This window comes from Octopus bimaculoides, chromosome 8 (genome assembly GCF_046866305.1).
Source record: "Octopus bimaculoides isolate indiv1 chromosome 8, ASM4686630v1, whole genome shotgun sequence".
Taxonomy (NCBI): domain Eukaryota; kingdom Metazoa; phylum Mollusca; class Cephalopoda; order Octopoda; family Octopodidae; genus Octopus; species Octopus bimaculoides.
Window position 1 is genome coordinate 86,723,886 of NC_142935.1, and position 23,522 is coordinate 86,747,407.

The following is a 23,522-nucleotide window of genomic DNA, read 5'->3' on the forward strand; positions in this document are numbered from 1 at the left end:
GAAATTAATATTAAGAACAATTATGGTGAGAGGCAGATCGACCAAGCTGTTCTGAGCTCAATGTCTCAGATCATTTGTGCTTTTCCTTTTTTCTGTGTGAACAGTTCAGCCCTATAGCAAGTTCTTGACTTATCATGGCCAAGCTATACTGTGAATGAATTAGTTCATCTCCATATACAGCATTCATCAGTGATTTATTGGTTTGCTGTTGAATTATTCCTTGAGGCAAATTCCCCCCCCCCCCCCAATAAGTTCTTGATTAAATCATTTCAGCAGGATTTCATTGATTGCACTCTTTAAAACAGCAGAATGTACTCTACCACTATCTGTGGGTGAATATGACTTTGTGTAGTATGTACCATGCTTTCACTAAACTGTTTTAGGTGCTTCTATAACCACAAGCAGATATCTTCTCAGCGCCTTCTCCCATGACTCTGTGACACATTCAAGATGTGACAAATGGAGAGAGAGAGAGAGAGAGCAGGCTGCACCAGCATCCTAGCTAGTTACTCATTTACTGTTGAGTAGACTAAAAGTGACATGTAATGAAGTGTCTTGCTCAAGGAGACAATAGGCTGCTTAGTCCAGAAATCAAACTTATTACCTCAAGATAAAGTGAACATCCTAATGACTAGGCCACACATATTCATGAAAATAGCATAAACATTATACAATCTTATTATATTATACTCCTCTACATCTGGGACTTGCTCCTGTTTTAAGACAGAAAAATATTTAGATATATAAGTTATGGTTTCAAACACATTTTTCTATGTTAACACACATTATTAATCATGCTAACATTTGGGTATATATATATATATACAAATCATCATCATCATCATCATCATCGTTTAACGTCCGCTTTCCATGCTAGCATGGGTTGGACGATTTGACTGAGGACTGGTGAAACCGGATGGCAACACCAGGCTCCAGTCTGATTTGGCAGAGTTTCTACAGCTGGATGCCCTTCCTAACGCCAACCACTCAGAGAGTGTAGTGGGTGCTTTTACGTGTCACCCGCACGAAAACGGCCACGCTCGAAATGGTGTCTTTTATGTGCCACCCGCACAAGCCAGTCCTGGGGCATTGGCAACGATCTCGCTCGAAAATCCTACAGGAGCCAGTCAGGCGGTACTGGCAACGGCCACGCTCAAAATGGTGCATCTCATGTGCCACCCGCACAAGAACCAGTCCAGGGGCACTGGCAACGATCTTACTTGGCTTGCCGGGTCTTCTCACGCACAGCCCATTTCCAAAGGTCTCGGTCCGTAGTCATCGCCTCGGTGAGGCCCAATGTACGAAGGTCTTGCCTCACCACCTCAGCCCAGGTCTTCCTGGGCCTACCTCTTCCACGGGTTCCCTCAACTGTTAGGGTGTGGCACTTTTTCACGCAGCTATCCTCCTCCATTCTCACCACATGTCCATACCAGCGCAATCGTCTCTCTTGCACGCCACAACTGATGCTTCTAATGTTCAGCTTTTCTCTCAAGATACTTACACTCTGACGGGTATTCACATTGACATTACACATCCAACGGAGCATACTGGCTTCATTCCTTGCGAGCTTACGTATGTCCTCAGCAGTTACAGCCCATGTTTCACTGCCATGTAGCATGGTTGTTCGTACGCATGCGTCATACAGTCTGCCTTTTACTCTGAGTGAGAGTCCCTTTGTCGCCAGCAGGGGTAAGAGCTCTCTAAACTTTGCCCAGGCTATTCTTATTCTAGCAGCTACACTTTCAGCGCACCCACCCCCACTACTAACTTGGTCGCCCAGATAGCGGAAGCTATCGACTACCTCTAGTTTTTCACCCTGGAATGAGATAGAAGTTGTTTCCTGTTTGTTTGCAGTCTTTATTGCACCTGAACATCTGCCACAAACAAAAACTAACTTGCTAGTTAACCTGCCTTTGATGTTGCTGCACCTCTTATGTGTCCATAGCTTGCACCGGGTACATCTTATAGAGTTACTACCTACTCCTTTTCTACATACTGAGCAGGGCCATCTACCTGAAGGGGTTTGTGTTTTATCTACCTTCCTACTTATTAGGATTTTGGTTTTAGCTAGGTTGACTCTAAGGCCCTTCAATTCTAGACCTTGCTTCCACACCTGAAACTTCTCCTCTAGTTCTGATAGTGACAAATCTACCAGTTTATTTAACTATTTTGATACAGTCATTTTTCATTGTTACTGTAGATTCTGATGACAACCCTCAAGAACATATCTCCATTTCTCCTTGCAATCATTCAATTAAAGGTGAGTTATGTTCTCAATGTGTTTATTTTACCTCTTTGTATACCTCTGAAGTTAAGTTTTATTATAGCATTATTATGGTTTTGGCCATACAGGATCACTGCCTTAAACTTTTAGTTTCAACCTGATACTTTAGTGCCATATCTTCATTTTTTATTAAGACATTATTTCTCAGCAATTAGTCAACTCTTACCACACAATCTATAAAGAAGTACTTATAGTTACTGATGTACACCTTGCCCCAGTGAGTTGGAAGTTATTAATGTTTGTTCATATTTTGATAATCAGAAACAAGTATGTATTGGTGCATGTGGAGGTGGGGATACAGATAGCTACTGTGTTTTTGCTGTTGGTGGTATGTTCAGCCTTTGTTTCAAATAATCTAGTTCATGTAGTTAAAATTTTTAAATTTCAGTTTACTATTTACAGTCACATGACTGGAGATTAGAAGTAGTTGGTGACAGCTGACATTGCTGACCAACAAACTAGTGGCAATATATCAAAGAAATGTTATTGTTACTTTAAAGTTGTAAATATGTGTTGTCTCCACAAAACAAGGTTTTGCATAAGAAAGATAGTTCATTTTGAAAGTTGTTTCTATACTTTGTTTTAAGAGTAAATGTTATGGTTTATCACCATTAACATTATTTTCATCCATGTTGTAATTTTTGCATGGGTTTCACTGGACTAAATGAAATAATTTCCTGTGAATATGTTTTATTTCTTTTTCAGATTGCATCACTAGGGACACTGTAGGGTTTTCTGACTTGAGTGAAATAGATGAGAATCAAACATCAAATGAAAACATTGAGGAACAGTTTGATGAGGAAAAATCAGAACATAAGGATAGCAGAGAGTCAAGTGATGAACTGTAGAATGACTAAGCAAATGATTGCAAACCACAATCTGATTGCTTGTAGGTGAGTGGGTGCATGCCCCTCACTCTCTATCGAGGCACAAACCTATGGCCTTGCCAGAATGCCTTGTTCAAAGTGAATAAACCTGAGGTTTTATTGAGATTACAGATGAAAGAGCTAATCTTTCAGACTCAGAAGATTGGAATCACGTCTTGTCTTTCACTGATTCTTCCAATGATGTCTGCACTTAATATTTTCTTTTCTCAAATATCTTTAATTTATTTTTATTTCTTTATTTACTTAATCTGTCCTTGCAATTTTACATGGGGTTTTTTTTTTTTTTGCTAGTTTCTTTTCACATTATAATGTTTAGCGTTTAAAATTTCGTGGTGGGGAAGAAAATTTTAAATGATTGCATTAAATAAAACTTTGTTCTTAAATTGTTTGTTGTTTAACTGATCTGTCTTTATCACAGCTGAATCTGTTGTTCAGTTAATGGCAGTTTGGTACACTGGCTGACATTTTCTATGTGTGTTTGTGTGCATGTGTGAATATATAACATGTCTGTGTTGTGTCCAATGGACATTACACAACACTTCTTTATTACTATTGCCTTGCTATTCATTAACACACTGAGTGATTTCCTTTGGGTAATCTATTTAAACTAGTCCATACATGCTTAAATAGAACACACACACAATATATTGATGTGGGTTTTAGAAGAGGAATAGGAAAGGAATCAAGATAAAGCTTTGTTAAATAGTTCAGTTAGGGAGGGGTGGAGTAGCGGAGATGCTTGATGATTGAATAATTCTTAGTGGACTAAATCATGTAAAGAGGGGACAAATAAGTTTGAACGTGATGAGTGGCTGTATTTTGTCTCTTGTGGCTTGGTAACATTTTTGAAAAAAGATGGCTGTAGTAATGGGTTTGTCAGTGCCAGGAGAATTTAAGCAGTTGACTGTAATCATTCCTTTCATGTGTACCTCTCTCTCTTCATCCCACTCAAGATTACAGCTCTGAATTCTCCAAATGTTTCACTCATACTGTACTTTAAGTCCAGACAACACATCTATAATACTTGTAGAAAATCACTGACACCTACAAATTGGATACCTTATTGCCAACACGGCAACTCTTGTAAGACTACATCATATATTTCATATTGAACTCAGTGAGTACTTCCCTGCAGAAAATCTTTTCTTTTGCTGCCCACTTTGAATTCAACTTGACATTAGTCATATGAGGTAAACCTCCTCCAAAAATTCTCTTCCCACTCCATCAGGTCCACTGACACACACCTTCATGCCAAGTATGAAATCAATAAGGCCATTGTCTGAGTAAGGAAAGGAACATTTTCCTGGTCAATGTATATCAGAGTTACTCTCTACACACCAAATACTTCAATATTTCTCTTTCTATTTTTCTCTCCACTGATAAATCCTGATCTTTGGAAACCCACAACTATGTTGTCCCATTTCCAAGAAGAGCAATTACTCTGACCCTGCCATTAATCATACTTCTGCACTTACTTCTATCACTGCAAAGCTAATGAAGACAGCCATTGACAACTTATCCCAGCAACTTGAATTTCCCTCTTATGCTACTCACCAGTGGATCCTTGGCATTAAGAAAATCTCTTTAAAAAAAAATTAATTACTCAACATCTGCAAAGCATTCAACTGTATGCAGCACACAAATCTATCAAAACTGCTACTCTTTGAGTTCCATCCGTCATCTCTTGCCTCAGTGGCTTCCTGTCAGATCTTATTGCATGTACTACTGAAGTACCCCAAGATTAAGTTTTCTCCTCTATGCTCTTTTTCTTATATATTGATGATCTACTTGTTAGCATATCCAACATGCACTCATACTCAGATGTTGCCAGCCTTCATTCCTCCCCAACCTTCTGCATCAAAGCATCATCTATTTGCAGCCTCGACATCTTACACCAAACCTACATTGACTCTAGGAATAACAGTCTGAGATCTTCCACTGGGGTCATGTTAATGTTGTCTCTGTCAAACACCACTGTCACTCATAAACATCAAGTAACTACCCCACCCTAAGCATCAACAGTTCTTGACCACTACTGGAAATCTTTTTTAGTGAACAAGCATACTCAACATAGCAAAGATTAGGCCTCCTCTCATCTCAGTAGCTGATACTACACACACTCAGTCACGGTAGACTGCATCCAATGAAAGACCACTGATATGCTGATTCCTCTGCTTCACATTTTGCTACTACCATTGCCTCTGCTCCGTTGAGCTAGTTCACTACATGTCCTGTCTTAACTCACTTCTTGCCCTGATGTGACCTGTATTGTCCCTTGCTCTAAACACTGTCTGGTATTTTCTCTCCAGGACACCCTTCTGGAATTTCCACCTTGTAAGCTGTTCCAATGGCACATGAAATATGTCAGTCTTGGAAGACCCATATCAAAACCCCACCAAAAAAACATCTTGAAATAGCAGATATTGTTTTGTTTTCCTTTTAAAAAAATGTCTATTTCTAAGAATGATATAATTTTATTAACAACAAACTCCTCAAAGAACGTTATTTGATTGAAGATTATGTGCAAGTGCTTCTATATCATTCACAGTAAAAAGCCACTATCACCCCATGTGCAACTAATGTGCTGTTTTCAAATACATATTCAGCATAACCATCATCTTCAGCTGATTGCAATACCTTCCTGCTTAGTGCCAAGTCCTGTCGTTTTTTTTCTCCTATTAGAACTGTGGATACATATTTGTAACTGAAAAATGAAAGGGAATAACTTCAATAGTAGTATGCAACAGTATAAAAGGGTAAAATTGATATGAATTTAACCACTGTGGTGTAAAGTAATCTGCGGGGATGTGGGGGGGACACATTAGTACTGAAAAGGTACCCTCAAAGTGATCAAGTCAAAAACGCAACTGGACTTTCTTTCCAACCTGTGGGTATGCTTATCACCTTTATTTAATATAGACGCAGGCGTGGCTGTGTGATAAGAAGCCTATTTCCCAACCACATGGTTCCAGGTTCAGTCGCACTGCTTGACACTTTGGGCAAGTACCTTCTACTATAGCCTCAGGCCGACCAAAACCTTGTGAGTGGATCTGGTAGATAGAAACTGAAAGAGGCCCATTGTATATGTGTGTGTCTTTGTGTCTGTCTTCCACCTCAGCTTGACAACCGGTGCTGGTGTATTTACATCAGCAAAAGAGACCAATAGAATAAGTACCAGTCTTAAAAAAATAAGTTCTGGGGTTGATACATTCAACTAAAAAATTCTCCCCAGCATAGCCGCAGTCTAATGACTGAAAGAAGTAAAAGAGAAAAGATCTGTCTTCCATACTGGCATGGGTTGAATAGTTTGGCAGGATCCGAGCTGAAAGCCTGTGTCGAGCGCCAATGTCTACTTTGGCATAACTTATATGGCTGGATGCCTTTCCTAATGCAAGCCACTTTACATAGGGTACTGAGTGCTTTTTTTTTTTTTTTCCTTGTCATCTGCACGAGTGAGGTTGCTAAATAACTTGCAAGACAACCAGAAGCTCCCTTAACTGCATGGGGTTATAGTAGAGAGAGATGTGGTTTCACGTCAGATGTTGAGAAGATAGAGGGAAAAAACCTGATCTACAAATGTGCTGGATGTCCATAAATTACCGTTACAATTTGAAGTGTGAAAGTTTTAAAGATAATTTATGGATACCCTGTGTATGTGTGTGTGTGTGTGTGCATCATTGGTTTATTTCAACGTCCATTTTTCCATGCTACCATGGATTGGACGGGGGGCCAATTTGAACCGTTACCTGTTTTCAAACAAAGTAATATTTCCTATAGTACTTTGAACAGCACAATGGCTGAACTTGATTTCACATAAGCTTGCAAACATACGACACCGCATATATATGACTGTGTCAGACATTCTTTTACGACAAGGAGACATGAGCGCACACGCATATACATGGCAGGCTTTCAGTTTTCCGTCTACCTAGTTCATTCAGGGCTTTGGTTGGTCTGGGCTATAGAAGAGGCCCAAGGTACCAAGCAAGAAATTCTCAAAATTACTTACCACTACTAATAATAGTATAGTAGGGTGATGAGAGTGAGAAATAGCGAGCTGTCTGTCACTGTTCTTTACATTATAAGTTAAAAATCCCTCCACAGTTGATCTTGCTTGTTGTTATTTAACCCCAAGTCAACCCCGCCTGAGCAAACTTATAATCAGCAGCATTCTAGCCATACTGTTTTCTTGTTTATTTAACCCTATGTTTTCACATGACCTTCCTTTTTAAGATGGTATAGTATATTTCAAGGGAAATTTTGTTTTGTTATTTTTAGCAACTCAAATGACGGCTTATAACTCCTTCGTAGACACTGGTATGTCACCTTGGAGTGAATAAAAATAGTAATATGGTGATAGGGGTTTTACCTACCGTGAAAAGTTCAGCTGTTTGACTTCATTTTTGATGATGTTACTCATAAGGATGGCTTTCTTCTTTGCTGTATTTTCATCATATACTGTTCCTGCATGATAAATATCTACACAGCTGTGAACAATGCCATCAAATGTGGACTATCTCAAACTGCATCTATGTATGTATGTGTATATATATATATACACATATATATATATAATAGGCATTTATGCGGATAAACAAATTAGACACATTAAATACATCATGATGTATTTAATTTATTTGACATATCTTATTTGTTTATCCACATAATTGCCTCTACACCCACTCAACCTGATCCCTCTTATAGCCTTTCTTTACCTTGTGGAATGATCCTCTGTAAAGACATCGGAGTCTAAGTTTGAATCATTTGAGCACTACTGAGTGTCTTCTATACAGAGAATCTCTAGATCTCATCTGTGAACTATATATGTATGTACATACATACATATGTGTGTGTATATGTTGTATATAACACACACAAATATAAATATAATAAAGTCAACAAAAGGAACGCAGCGCTGATAACGGACAGCCAACAACCATTGAGATGGTTGCAAGAAGCAACGAAAATTCTGGAAAAAAATATATAAATAAATTGAGTGGAAATCGAATCAGTGAATGTGTTAGTTGATAAGGGGTAAAGGCAAAAGGATTCTCCCCAGACTAAACAAAACCAAATATGTTTCAGTATTATACATTGTGTAAAATATAATAGCAAGAGCTTTTTCGGTTAATACATTTCAAAATATTATTTGACTAGTAGGACTGTGGAAGTTCCACAGAACAAGAAAGGATGATTTGCATTTTTATTTTTATTTTGCTAAGTTATTTCATTTCTAGTCACAATAATATATATGGTTCTAAGATTCCCCCCCTGCTGAACGCTTTAAGTTTCTTTCTCGCAACAAACTTTTTTAACCGTGTAATTTTCCTCTTCACTTCCACTAACCATATGAGTGACAGTATAATGCATCAGCTGGCTATCTTCTTTCTCACACTCACATACTCCCTTCCTCTCTCTCACTCTCCTCCTTTTCCTCTCTAACAAACTAATATTCTTCTACGAACAGGCAAAAGAATAATATAGATTTAGTTGAATAAAAAAAATGCTTTTCACTATCAAAATACCACCATCATCATCACTATAGTTTTCAATAACGAAGATTATTCCAGTTTAACTGTCTATATCTAGTTTTTCTTTCTGTCGATGTATCTCTACTCTAACAATGCAAACCTGTATCTGTCTGTCTGTCTCTCTCTCTCTCTCTCTCTCATAATGTAACTGCCTCCCTTGTTCATCTCCCTCTGTCTGCCTTTAACCTCACCACTAGAACATTACCCTCTGCTAAATGTTGTATCCTCAACATATCACTTTCTTTTTACCTTTCCCTCCCCACCCTACCGCATGTCACTAACACTTCTATCTCCCTCTTTTCTCTCGCTCTTCGCCTCTCCCTTCAACTAACCACGTGATGCATTTGGCCATAGTGTATTATTTAACTCCTCCTTTTTTCTCTAGTCATTCCTCCCCCTCTCTCTCTCTCACTTTTACTCCATCTCTCACTCACCTCCACTTCTCTAACTAACTAAAGTATAACGGGCAAACGAACAAGCAGATTATTATATAGTGCTGACTTGTTTATTACAAATTACACGATTTGCTGTAAGCACAAACCAGCTTATCCTGATTCCATTTACACGGTTATTCTTGATTCCATTTACGCGGATATTCTTAAGATTTAGAGAAGTTTTTGTATTTGGCTCGAGTCAAAAATTATGGTACTGTGCATTGCTTTGAGGTAAAACACGATATATGTGTGTGTATGTACGCATGTGTATATATATATATGTGTGTGTGTGTGTACGTATGTTTATATATGTGTGTATGTATATATGTGTGTGTAAGGATTCCGAGACGCAAACCGATATGGTAATGGAAGCTCATGGCTCCTTCAAATGGGCGGAGATTTAAAGATATCCTTAAATAAGCTTTTGATGAGGAGGAGGTAGGGATAGAGACAGGACACAGAGGACAACTGGAAGTTCTTACGGGATAATCTACTGAAGGTGACAGACCAAATCTGTGGTTGGAGCAAAGTTTCCATCAGACCAAGGGTGACATAGTTGTGGAAAAGTGAGGTAGACAGGACTACAAAAGAGAAGTGACGAACTTGGAAAGAGTGAGGGTACCAAAGAAACATATCAGAGAAGCAAGACGTCAGATATACATAGCTAGGGCAGAAGCAGAAAGGAAGAGGTTTGCCAAACCTTACAGCGTGAAGATCAGAGACTTGGTGTTCCTGATAGCTAGACATTGTGGTAGAGAGAATCAAGATGTTGAGGTTAAGAAGTGCTCTTAGTGATCCTGAAAAGAAAGAGGCATGTAAGAGCTACTATGAAAGACATGCGGAGAATGAAAGAGGGTCTTCGTCATGTGAACCCAACAGAGGGACCAGCTATCCTAGTTGACTGGAGTATGATAGATAAGACAGTTAAAGATATGAAGACAGGGAAGGCTCCTGGTCCATCAGAAGTCACTGCTGAAATGCTTAAGATATCTGGCAGAGTTTGATACAGTTTAGTCATCAGTATAGTTAATGAGGTTATTCTGGGAAGCGTATTCCCAAGTGACTGGTGAAGCAGCATCATAGTCAGCTGCTACATGGGCAAGGGAGACGCCCTAGATAGAAGTAATTATAGAGGCACAAAATTGCTGGACCAGGTGATGAAAGTTGCGGAGAGTTATAGCCCAATTGTTTAGGAACAGAATTAGATTAAATGAAATGCAGTTCGGCTTTGTCCCAAAGAGAAGCACCACAGATGCTATTTTCATAGACAGGCAACTGTAAGAGGGGTATTTAGCTAAGAAGAAGAAGCTTAGAATTTGTTGACCTAGAGAAAGCCTTCGCCGGAGTACCTCGCTCTGTGATGTGGTGGTCTCTGAGGAAGCTAGGGATAGACGAATAGCTTGTGAAAGCAGTACAGGCTATGTACAGGGGTGCTGCTTGTAAGGTAAGAGTTGGTCATGGGTATAGTGATGAATTTAGTGTCTAAGTAGGTGTCCACCAAGAGTCGGTCTTCACCCCACTTATATTCGTCGTCGTCCTCCAGGACATAACAGAGGAGTTTAAGTCTGGAAACCCTTGAGAACACCTTATATGCTGATTATTTTGCCCTCATAGCAGTATCTGTAACAGAATTAGACAAGAAATTTCAGGTGTGGAAACAATCTGGAATCAAAGAGTCTTAAAGTAAAATTAGCAAATATCAAGGTCTTAGTAGGCAAGAAATCGGACAGGACCCTTCACTCTTCCGGTAAATGGCCCTACTTAATATGTATGAAGGTTTAGAGAGAAATTCCATTCGGGGTATCCAGTGCAAGCTGTGTACACATAAGAGGTGCAATGGAATTGTAGGAAGGTTAACAGAGAAAGTAGTGTTCATATGTGGAAGATGTACGAGAGCCATAAAGACCACAGATACACGGGAAACTGATTTCCTTACATGTTCCGGTGCCTCTCTGGAAGTTGTAAATAATTTTTACTTCCTAGGTGTCCTAATTAACAGTAGAGGAGTATATAACGAAAGTGTAGTTGCTAGAATAAAAATAGGATGGAGAAAGTTCAGAGAGCTTTTACCTTTGTTGTCAATCAAAGCTCTCTCCAAGTAAAGGGAAGATTGTATGATGCATGTGTGTGAACTGCGATGCTGCATGGTAGTGAGATGTGGGTCATGAATGCAGAGGACATGCGAAGGTGGAGAGGAACGAAGCTGGTATGCTCTGCTGGATGTGCAATGTCAGTGTGCGTGTGCGACAGAGCATTGATGTATTGAGAGAGAAGGTGAGCATAAGAGGTATTAGAAGGAGTCTGCACTAGCTTGGTCATATAATGCATGTAGACGAGGACAGCTGCATGAAGAAATGCCGATCACTTTAAGTGGAGGGAAGTGTAGCGTAGACTCGGGTGGAATTCCTCTCTCCCATTTATTATATATACGTGCATTCGAACGTAGCAGGGAACAGCTAGCCTTTGGCCGCTATTTGGGTCCCGCTGTGTCCACTACTCTGATTGGTTGGTATTAGCGCAATTTGTCTCTTACTCGATTGCGCATAACCAGTCGGAGGCCCTAAATGTGATCACGTGGGACAGCCAGTTCACTACTCCATCTGAGCCTATTACTCCTTATAAAAACGCACCTCTTCCTCGTTTCGGAGTCTTTTGGTTCTAGACTTTTGGTAGCAGGAGACCCAGGAACATGGGATGAAGTATTGAAGGCCGATCTCAAAACGCTGACCCTTACGAAAGAGATGACAGGGGACCGAGATATGTGATATATTGCTATACTCGAGAAGACGTGCCTACAACAGAATTGAGATCCTAAATCAAGACGCCACATAAAAAGCATTGACGTAGATGCTGGTGTCATGTAAAAAGTACCCAGTACTTTATGTGGAATGATTGGTTTTAGGAAGGGCGTCCAGCAGTAGACTAAGCCAAAAAGACTATGGAACATAGTGCGACCCTTGGCCTTGTCAGTTCCTGTCAAGCCCTCCAACGGACGTTAAGTGTTGATAAAGATATCACGCGCGCGCGCACACACACAGATTTTATGTTTATTTTGGAACAATAGCGTCCCTACATCCATTTATCCATTAACATTTCAACACCTTCCTCGGCTCAGAATGAAATGATAGTAATAATAATGTTATTTACGCATTTTGCCTTTGGTCGCACAAAAACCATGGGAATACACTTATAATTGATAAATGCAACAACACGAAATCTAAAAATTAAGCAACGATTTATTTCTGCTAGATTTCCTTAATTATAATATTTTACATGTAGACTATACGTGCTTCAAGTTAAAGTTAATATCTAAAATATTGACTGTGCACTTACAATAATCTTTAGATCAAAACTTTTGAGTACTAATTATTTGTTTCTAATCCTTTCTAACTGTGGCCGTTCTTATTACAGGTTACAACTAATCTTTCATCTCTCTATATGCTAAACTCAATAGAAGCGAATTTAGATTGAAAGGTTTATAAAATAAATTAAGTTACAAACTTCGGCACCATTAAATGCAACACATAGGAACATCAAAATGTTCCATACTTTTGCTTTTTATCATTTACTTTTTTCAGGCATTAGACTGTAGCTATGCTGTGGCGCCGCCTTGAAAAATTAAAGTCCAACGAGTCGATTCCAGTACTTATTTTTTAAGCCTAGTACTCATTCCATCAGTCTCTTTTGCCAGACTGCCACGTTACAAGGACGTAAACACACCAACAGCGGTTATCAAGTGGTAGTGGGGGCAACCAGACACACGCGCGCACACACACACACACACACACACATGTATATACGACAGGCTTCCAGTTTTTGTCTACAAATCCACTCACAAGGCTTTGGTCGGGCCGAGGCTATAGTAGAAGACACTCGCCCAAGGTACCACGCAGTGGGACTGAGCCCGAAACCAGGTGACTGGGAAGCAAACCTCTCATCATATAGCCACGCCTGCACCTAACAATACATTTTACTTAGAATAGGTCATCATAGGAAAGAAAAGAACTTTTATCATGCATAACAACATGAATATTTAAATCTCCTAAATATTATAATAAGGCTTTAAACAGAAGCGGCTTCTCCAATGAAGTTCTAAGAATATCAGAAGGATGTTTGCATAGCTTAATCTGCCTTTCAGTTTAAATATTAGTTTTAATATTGCTTCTTCTTTCCTAAACTTAATCAATAAAACTACCCTACTAACCACAAGTTTTATAAGAGATTTTTTTAAACAGGCTTTAAATGGCTTTAATGCAAGTTAGAGCTGTACAAATAACTTCTGCATTTTCTTCATCTAGGATTAATAGAATGTAATTAATATATATAGTTAAACATAATCCAGTGTCACAATGCAATACCTAGTAACACTTGCTCTCTAAACGGTAAATGTCTTCAAAAAGTGGCATCTACAGCGTTAAAATCTCCATTATTAAAACAACGACATCAATGGTTTCAAATGTTCTCTCTGTCTCGCAGAAAAGCAAAACATTCTAACAGAAATGGTTAGCATAGAGCTATAATAGAAGACTTTTGTTTAATGTACTGTGTCGTGGGACTGAACCCCAAACCACGTGTTTGGGAAGCGAACATCTTTAAAAACATCCATGCTTGCACGCGCGTGCGCACACACACATCTATAGGTACTAGCATAGCTGTGTGGTTACAAAGCTCAGTTTGCAGCCACATGCTTTTGGAATTGATTGTACTGTGTGGAACCTTAGGTAAATCACTTCTAATGTGGCCTTGGGCCAACCAACACTTTGTTAGGCCTTCTTAGACTGTGGTAGGGAAGGGAAGAGAAAAATAGACCACATATCATAGTTACTGCGGTAAGAACCAGTAACACAGCAAGATATTGAGTTATTCTCTAACAGAGAGTAGATCTCTATGTTTTCACCAGAGTGGATTCTCCTAAAGGCAGTGAAAGAGATGCATTAAGGCTACTGTCAAAAATAGACACATACCATTCAGCAGTTTTGAACTTGTCAGCTACTGAAAAAGGCTAAAACTTACCCTCTAAATGTTCATGTAAACAATCTTTTATAATTATTCGGGCTCTGTCTGGGATAAAAGGAAATTCAGCATGCATTGGATGTTGTGGATCATACTGTGAACATAAAAAAAGAAAAGTATGTGAGCACTAATATAAACAAACGATAAAAAATTATATAGCAGTCATTGTTTGAGAAAGGTAGGTGGCGTGAACGGCTGGAAAACTACATCTGATTGTTGTCATGTGATTTTTGTTACAATCGAAACTTTTGTGATGTCAAAGACAAAAATCACTGGTTTCTATAAAGTTTTCAAGCGTGAGAGAAGACTGGTATGTGACATAGGATGTAAGATGCTAAATCTTTTTCAATACCAAACTGTCTCTGATAACAATGTACAAGACATTTAATTTTTAGAATACTCACATTTGGATTAAATAATTAATGTAAAACTTAATCATTTTATTAAATCATCCCATGCTTTTAATTATTTTGAAAGATAACTGAAACACATAAGTAGTGAATTTTACCGGAAATATGATACCAAAAAGGGTTAAATATGGTTCTACAAAGACAGTATTAGTAGGTGCTGATTACAAAGAGAGATTCAATGTGTTAAAAGATAGTGAAATCCTTCATTAGATAAAAAAAAACGGCTGGCAACAGGAAGGGCGTCCAGTTGTAAAAACAATGTCTCAATAATATAATCATTTAATCCATGAAAGCATGGAAAAACAGATGTGAAACGAGTGAACGAAGACGTGAATTTGGAAGTGTATTGATTGAGGATGGTCTTGTTGGATTGAAGTGACCAAAGAATATTTCACACTTGGTAACAGTTTACACAAAGAAGTTCTCAGATGGACGCCAGCCGAGATGTTCTGAGAATCTGGTGAGAAGGACGTTTGTTGCCAAGAATAGACAGCACAGTATTGATCAATTTAGTTGATTTGAAGTTCGGATAGTTTGAGTGTTGAGGCTGTTATGCAGAAGGGTCTTGTGGAGAAGATGGTGCAAAACAGTCCAGATTAGCAAACTAATTGATTTGAGGGCTTTGTAATAGGACTCAGCGAGATAGCAATAAAGAAATGAGTTTAATTAAAGTTACTTAGTAAGACGATTCAAGAGTTGTCCACATACAAGATAGGAAGATGATTCATTCAGACGTTTATCGTATCTTCGGCTTTATCGTTAGTGGTAAATATAGAGAAAAAAGAAAAGAGAATCTCAGTTGGGAGATCAATATGTGTGTGTGTGTGTGTGTGTGTGTGTGTGTGTGTGTGTGTGTGCGTGCGTGTGTGTGTGTGTGTGTGTGTGTGTGTGTGTACGTACGAACGTACAGGCTCGCGTATATATATCTGCGGATATATTGTTTTTATACATATACTTCTACACGTGTGCATATACAAATATATGCACGCACACACACTGTCTGACACGCACACAACTTTCTGACAGTGTATGTATTTGTGTGTTTGTCCCTCCCGCCATTGTTAGACAACCAATGTTGGTGTGTTTACGTCTCTGTAACTTAGTGGTTCGGCAAAAGAGACCGATACAATAAGTACTAGGCTTACAGAGAATAAGTCCTGGGGTCAATTTGTTCGACTAAAGGCGGGGATCCAACATGGTCGCAGTCAAATAACTGAAACAAGTAAAAGGATAAAATAATAATACTTCCATATGTATCCGCGTGCGTGTTGTATCCGCGTGCAGGTGTGTGTTGGTGCGCAAGAAAAACATTTACAGAAATGTATTCATAAAATTTCTATTATAATAAGTTATCTTTATATGCCATGTTTGCAATTCTCGATATAAATGATAGCAAAGTGTATATCAACTGAAATTAAAATCCTGGTTCAATGACAGATCGATCAAGTTACTAAAGTTTGAACGTTGTTAGTAAGAACATATGCTCTCTTTTAATTGAATATCGAAAAAGAAAGTAAATGCAAGGGGAATTAATTTTGGCGGCAAGGAGTAAACGTCTTGTTTCATTATCACAATTAAAAAGAAATTCAGAGGTGTAACATTGTGCAAGTTCATTTCCGTAAATGTTTTTCTTGCACACCAACATCCCGCTTCCCCCACACACGCACTTAAACATTTACGCATGCGGATACACATGGGTGAAGTTCCATTTTGGAAGTATGTTAAAGCTTTTATTGTTTTGGAATGAAGAACACAAACATAGGTGCTGAGCCAGTGACTAGTATTTTGTTGGGATTACTCCAATGAATTGACAGGAAGGCAATTGCTTCTATCAGAATCGTTTACCTTTAAAGCGAAAAAGAAAAACCGACGCATACAACAGGTATGTAAAATATATTTTGTATACTTCTTTCTCTGTTCATTCGGATAAGCTATAGAAATTGCTGCACGTACGCACACACAAACACAAAAGTTCTTCAGACTGTTTCGTGGTGAGGGCTTCACATGCCGTGATCCTTTTGCTGTTTCATTATAAATCTACGCATGCGGAAACGGACAAAACAGCCGTTCATTTTCACTTTTAGACAGCGGGATGGGGTGACGAGGGGGTGTTGATCAGTTTTACATAAAAAATTTGAAATTAAAATGGTTTTTCCTCCCATATTCTTAATCTCCGTATTTTCCCACGTAGATTGAAAAAATAAATTTCGAAAAAAAGTTAAAAATTAAAAATTTGGGAGTGGGGTGGAATTAAACATTTTGAAAACGTGGTTTTTTTGCATATTCGGAATCTCCGTCATCGAAAACATTGGAATCCGGAAAAAAAAAAAAACGTTTTGGTGACCGGGCACTAAACTAGATTGTGAAAGTTACGAAGGGAAAAAAAACAGATCGTGTGAACTTTCCGACATTCCTCTCCCCACCCCGTCGGAAAGCATTTTCCCCACAAATTTCTTTATGATCGTAATCTATGCTGTTTGAAAGGTGTTTCTGTAAAATTTCATCAATAGATATCCGTTTTCCTGAAAGTTGAGGGAAAAAATCGGATCTAGTGAATTTTCCGAAAGTCCTCACGTTCGTTTGCGCAATTTTTTTTTATATTCGTTTTCTACACAGTTTAACACCTAGCATGCTGTGTTTTTTTTCGTTAACGGGAGTCTATCTTTATATTAACTGCTATTTGTTTACAACAAAAGATATCAAATTAAGTCATTGTTGTATTTACATGATACATGACAATGTCGTTCATGCAAACAAGAACTAAGCTTACCTTAAGACTTCACCTTTTGATAATTAATTAAGTAAATAAAAATTGCATTCACACGTTTGTTCCAGTTAATATACATACACACAAACATACATACATACATGCACACACACATACATACGCACACATACACACATACACACACATACACACACAAACACACAAATTATACAATAAAAGAGAAACAGATCTCCGTCTGTCTGTCCATTATAACATCTGTAAGAGGGGTGGAAAGAAGAGGAATCAAAATATACGCCACTACTAAAAGCGAAAGGGAAAAAGGTGTTGAGAGAGGGAGAGATAAGTAGGTAGATAGATACATAGAGTTATCACCATAGTAGCAACTAAATTATGATAAAAAACGCGGGAATTTTAAGTGCAAGTCTGTGAACATAATGCAACGCACTTAAAAAAAGACTATATATATATATATATATATATATATATTTGCTATTTTTTGTCGTTTGTGCGTGTGTTTGTTTCTGTGTCTTTAACCATATAGACAACGCAACACACACTTTAAAAAGAGACTTCCACTTCAAACAGACGAAGGCAAGGAGAAAAAGTTGTTGAGAGAGAAATACAGTGAGACAGAGAGAGGAGTTATGTGCGTGTACGCTTGCGCGCGTGTGTGAAAAATAAGTAAATACGTAGTGTTGTCACCATAGTAACTACCAAATTTTGATTAAAAACGCAGGAATTTTAAGTGCAGGTCTGTCAACACAATGCAACGCACTTCAAAAAAAGAGTATTATACACACACACGCACACACACACATACACACACACACACACACAAACACACACACACACACACACACACACACACACACACACACACACATACACACATAACGACGATTGAAAAGGTTGCAAGAGGCAACGAAGATTTTAGAAAAAATAAATAAGTACATGAGTAGAAATCGAACCGATGGATGTGTTGAATAATAAGGCACTAAAAGAGAATGATTCTCCTCAGACGCAATCACACACACACACACACACACACACACACACACACACACACACACACACACACACACACACACACACACACATGTTGAAAGACAGAATGGAATAAGCAGAGCAAGAGCACATACGAAGACGGACAGTGTCGCTGAGGTTACAGATGTGTGACGAACAATTTCTGGGCAATGGACATGAGTTAGGATAAAAACAGTAATAAACGAGCGAGGAACGATTATATAGAGCGTATGTTTATTTGGCAGGAAAAAAAAAATTACTATCCTGAAATACAATATAAATATATATATATAGGGACGATTGTCTTATTTATATTAGGAATTATTCTACCCAATGTTTGCAGAGACTTAAAGGTAGGTTATCTAGATTTTTTAATAGGATGGGAATGAGTGTCACTTACGATGATGATATTTCGCTAGCTAATTAATTAGATGTGACACTTGATATAAAAAACGATACGTATAGACCGTATCATAAACCGTCTACTAATTTGAAATATATAAGTAGATGGAGTAACCACCCTAGAAGTATTATTGATAATTTAGTTAGAAATATTTCGATTAGGCTTTCTAAGTTATCAGCTAATCGTGTTGTTTTCGATAATGAAGCTCTAAATAGGGATGGTTTTAAAGATAAGGTTTATTATGTTGAACCTGAATCTGGTGAGGTTAGAGTAGATAGGGATGTTAGGAATAATAAGGTTAGGTTGGTTAGGAGTAATAATAAAAAATTTATGATCATAGATATAATCGTAATAATGTCGTGCTTAATTCTAAATGTTTTAGGTATTTTGCAAAAGGCTTTAATAATATTAATGATGGTTATCTTTGGTTTATTTTACCATTTGGTAAAAATGTTAAGTCGAATTTGGTAGCTCAGTTTAGGGAGGTCATTAGTAAGCATTTCCCTGCAAATTCGCGTTACGGTAAAATTATTAATACGCATAGTGTTAGGTTTGGTTTTTCCAATACTAAGAACCTAGAGCAGATTATTACAGCACATAATTCTAAAGTTCTTAAGACAGGCATGAATGGAATGAATAGGGATGAGGACCCTCAGTTAGGTAATAATATTATAGGTTCTAAGATTGAGGTAACTGAGATTAATCCCAGGAGGTTAAAGTTTGAGGGTCCGAACGTGAGATTAAGGAATATAGTGTATCAGTGTAAGGTTAAGAGCGATACAGATGTTAGTGTTTATGTGGGTTGTTCTTCGGATAAGATTTGTAGGAGAATTTCTTGTCACTTTAATACGTTTAGAGATAGGAGTAAAATAGCTAGTACTAGTCTTAGTAGGTTTATTTGGGGGTTAAAAGAACAAAATAAGAACTTTTCGTTAGAATGGTCTATTATTGGGAGGAATTTCCCATACGATAAGGGTAGGAGGTATTGCAACTTGTGCAATCTTGAGTTGTTTTTTATTCTATTTTCAAAGCATAAACTAATTAATAAACTAACATATAATGGGTTCAGATGTGTTCACGTTCGCAAACATACTTATTTTTGGTTTAGATAATTTCATTGTTTATTTTCTCCTATAGCTGAACTTTGTTATGATCGGGTATTAAGGTCTGGGTTTTAGTATTTTTAGTTCTGCTATTGCTCTATTTACTTATTCGTGCATCCGTTCATATACATGTGCAAGTGTATATACATATGCATGGGTATACGTGGAAAAATGTGTGTATATATGTGTATGTATGTGTGTATGTGTGTATATATGTATATGGGTATGTGTATGTATATGTACATATATACCTATATGTATATATGTATATATATGTACGTATGTATGTATGTATGTCTGTGTATGTGTATACATATGTATGTATATGTATATGTATATATATGTATATGTATGTATATGTACATATATGTATGTATATGCATGTATATGTGTGTGTATATATATATATGTGTGTATATGTGTGTGTGTGATGTTTTGTATGTGTCTGTATATATGTATATATATATATATATATATATATATATATATATATATATATATATATATATATATATGTATATATGCATATATATGTGTGTATGTATGTATATATGTGTATATATGTATATATATATATATATATATATATATATATATATATATATATATATATATATGTATATATATGTATATATGCATATATATGTGTGTATGTATGTATATGTGTGTGTATATGCATATGTACATGTATATATATGTATATATGTATGTGTGTATGTGTGTGTGTATGGTGTTTTGTATGTGTATAGGTTTTTTGTGTGTATATGTATATATAATTTTATAATATATTTTAAAATGAGGTTTTTTTAACATATTTTTATATTTATATATATATATATGTGGATGTGTGTGTGTGTGTGTATGTGTGTGTGTGTGTGTATGTGTTTATGACTTGTGAACTTTGCTTGTTTGTGTATGCATACGTATGCATGTGAGCGTGCACGTGTGTGCGCGCATGAACGTGTGTGCGCGCATGAACGTGTGCGCGCGCATGAACGTGTGTGCGCGCATGAACGTGTGTGCGCGCATGAATGTGTGTGCGTGTGTGTACGGGCGCACACGCGGATGCCTGTATGTAGGTAATAGCGTTCTTTTTGCTAAAACTTTAAAAATTTTGTTCGGTCTTTTGTAATTGTGAAATTTTTTCGCCGTGAACCGTTTATGTTTTTAAACCTAGGGGTAGAGAAGTAAGAGATGGTCGGATAATATCCGTAGTTTCAGTTGGTCACACTTGGGGATCCAGCCGGAAAGTGTAATGACTTCTGATAGGACCCGATGAAAGAAATGTTTGAGGACGCAACTCCCGCGGCCCTCCCAGGAATAGTGAGCGGAGTAGGATGGACGAACGGACGGACGGATGGATGGGAGCTAGTGGTAGGTGTTGTTGTGAAGGTATGATGGGGAATTTATTTAAAGTCTCTTCCCCATTGTTTTGAAATGCAGGATACAAAAAATAAATAAATAAAATAAGAAAAGAAAAAAGAAAAGATAAACCCCGACAAAAAGGGTGAAATTTCATCTTATGTGGAGCAGCTATTCTGAAAGTCTGCCACCACAAATTTGTGGAGAATTAATACAGGCATTTTAATCGGCCTCTCTACTTGAGTTATTCTTATTTTTTAGAGCAAAGAAAGATGAAAGATAAAGCTATCTTCAGCAGGATTCGAACTCAGAATGTAAAGGGAAACAACTAAATACTACGTGGCATTTTGTCCAAAACAAATACTTCTATAATACATCAGGTAGTTCTATGAACAATAAAAAAACCATTTTTTTAAATTACAAGTTATACCTATATATCGAACGATCAAGCTATGTCGACGGATAGCTAACTAGCCAAATGTTGGAATCTTTACCTGAGGTTTCGGTTCATTCTCTTGTGGTTCAGGTTTTACAGAAAAGACGGTCACATTCAAAGCAGATTGAGATTTATGCTTTCCGTCATAGAAATTAGTGAATCTAGATGTCATTCTCTTTATCATATCCATGTTTTTCTTTTTGGTATTGTTGTTATTGATGCTACTGTTCTGTTTTAATTAATATTGTTATTATTGGTGTTGTTATGCAATTGTTATATCCAAATCAACAAAAGGATCCTTCTTTTTCTTAAAGTTAATCAAAATCCGACAAGTGATGTATATGAAGAAGAAAACGTAACATTAATTATAAGAAAATAAAAGAATGGCTGCCAAGAACGCTTCATTTAGGAGCTTTTCAATGGATAAAGATGAACATACATTGTCTGTATGTTGTAGAATATGAGTTAGACACGTGCTATAGAGTAAATGTCAAACTCACTGGTAACTGTCAATGTAATTCGATTGCTTATCTCAATGAATTTCGGACAATTCCACTTAATCTACCTTTTAATACAACTGTAAAAGACGTTATCATTCGTAAATAAATACATGAGAGAGAGAAGTTTCACTCCACAACCTTTTCTGCCTCGAGGCACCCTTGCCAAGCCTTTCAGAAATCCATGGCACCACTATTAGAAAAACTAATATGACAGTTGTTTTTTGATTCATCTGTGTATGAAAACTATGTCCTTGGAATTGATAATAAAAAATTTCTTTATTTCACCAATGTTGATATAATAATCATAAAACGGATGACAATACAAAAATGAAATAAACAACAATACAAAATATAAGTTGTTGCGAGTTTGTTTTTATAGCATTAACTGGGCTCAGTGGCCTGAACTCAAATGCCACCAAGATCCACTTGGTATTTCTACCTTCCGATGTTGATAGAATAAACTACCTGCCAACTTCTTGGATCAATTTAATCTATTATTCCCTCCCAAAATGTGTGGCTCCCGTCTACGTTATCCTAAAAAGACATTTTGGTAAATTTTTCTTAAATGTTTATCTATCTTTCTTTATCACATTTGTGGATCTGTTTGGTTTACGGTCATATTTGTACTTTACAGAAAACTGTGCCTCTAAAAAGACGGGATAGTCACAGCTGGGTTGGTTACAATAACTATAACAACGATGAATCAAGGAGGGAGCCTTCTTCACGTCGTTTAATCTGCTGGAAATAGCATCCAAATCATCCATAAACTACACTATACTACTATAAAGAAAGAAAGGAAACGGCCAGAGGTATAGGTTGAAAAGCGACCGAAGAGGGATGAAGATAGAATTCGAGGGAGAAAAGAGAAAAATTCAGTCTCGAGTCAAGTAAAGAGAAAAGCCATGTCCAGGTAGGAAAGGGAAGGAAAAAACAGTGATCAGAGGAAGAGGAAGACAAAGAGAAACCCGAAATGTAGCTAAAGAGTTATAGAAGTAAAAGACTCTCGTGGAATATTCTTAATTTATAGAGAAGATAATGTGGGGAGAGAGGTGGGGAAAAGAAAGGTGATGTGAGAGGGTCAAGATATCTTAAATTTAGAACGGCCGAATTGTTTGACCAGTAATAGTACACATCTTTGCTCCCATTTACAGGTACAAACGCGTACATAACGTAAAGACAAGCAAACATGAATATATAGGAGTATATACTCACACACTGACGCCTGTACACATTCTTTCTTATATAGGAGTATTTCAAATTGCACATTCTACATTAAACTATCAGAAAAGAAGACACCGAGGAAAGAAAAAAACGAAGACAGAAATACGAAGTTGAGGCGTAAATTAACACATTGTAGAGTAGAAGATCCCGAGTTGAATGAAGACGAGGCAGTTTTCCTAGAGTTTGC

General features: G+C 37.4%; 2 protein-coding genes and 1 long non-coding RNA gene across 6 annotated transcripts in view; 2 read left to right on the forward strand and 1 right to left on the reverse strand.

Annotated features, from left to right (window-relative positions):
• Positions 1–3,554, forward strand: part of LOC128246987 (tudor domain-containing protein 15-like) — a 53,566-nt gene extending 50,012 nt beyond the window's left edge. For all 4 annotated transcript variants that reach the window (XM_052970222.2, XM_052970223.2, XM_089356750.1 and 1 more), the window contains 2 exons: positions 2,201–2,260; positions 2,990–3,554. In XM_052970222.2, coding sequence (XP_052826182.2) covers positions 2,201–2,260; positions 2,990–3,132 — 203 coding nt within the window. In that variant the 3' untranslated portion in view covers positions 3,133–3,554. The remainder of the gene's footprint in view (positions 1–2,200; positions 2,261–2,989) is intronic.
• Positions 3,555–5,625: 2,071 nt separating this feature from the next.
• Positions 5,626–21,935, reverse strand: LOC106872401 (dynein light chain 2A). The gene is made up of 4 exons (XM_014919394.3): positions 21,673–21,935; positions 14,150–14,243; positions 7,545–7,635; positions 5,626–5,875 (listed from the first exon to the last, which is right to left on the reverse strand). Exons 1-4 carry the CDS (start codon positions 21,802–21,804, stop codon positions 5,710–5,712), a joined length of 483 nt encoding a protein of 160 aa, XP_014774880.1. The 5' UTR covers positions 21,805–21,935; the 3' UTR covers positions 5,626–5,709.
• LOC128248595 (uncharacterized) lies at positions 20,907–22,469 on the forward strand. The gene is made up of 2 exons (XR_008264772.2): positions 20,907–21,558; positions 21,929–22,469. It is a non-coding gene; the product is annotated as an uncharacterized LOC128248595 (long non-coding RNA).
• Positions 22,470–23,522: the final 1,053 nt, after the last annotated feature.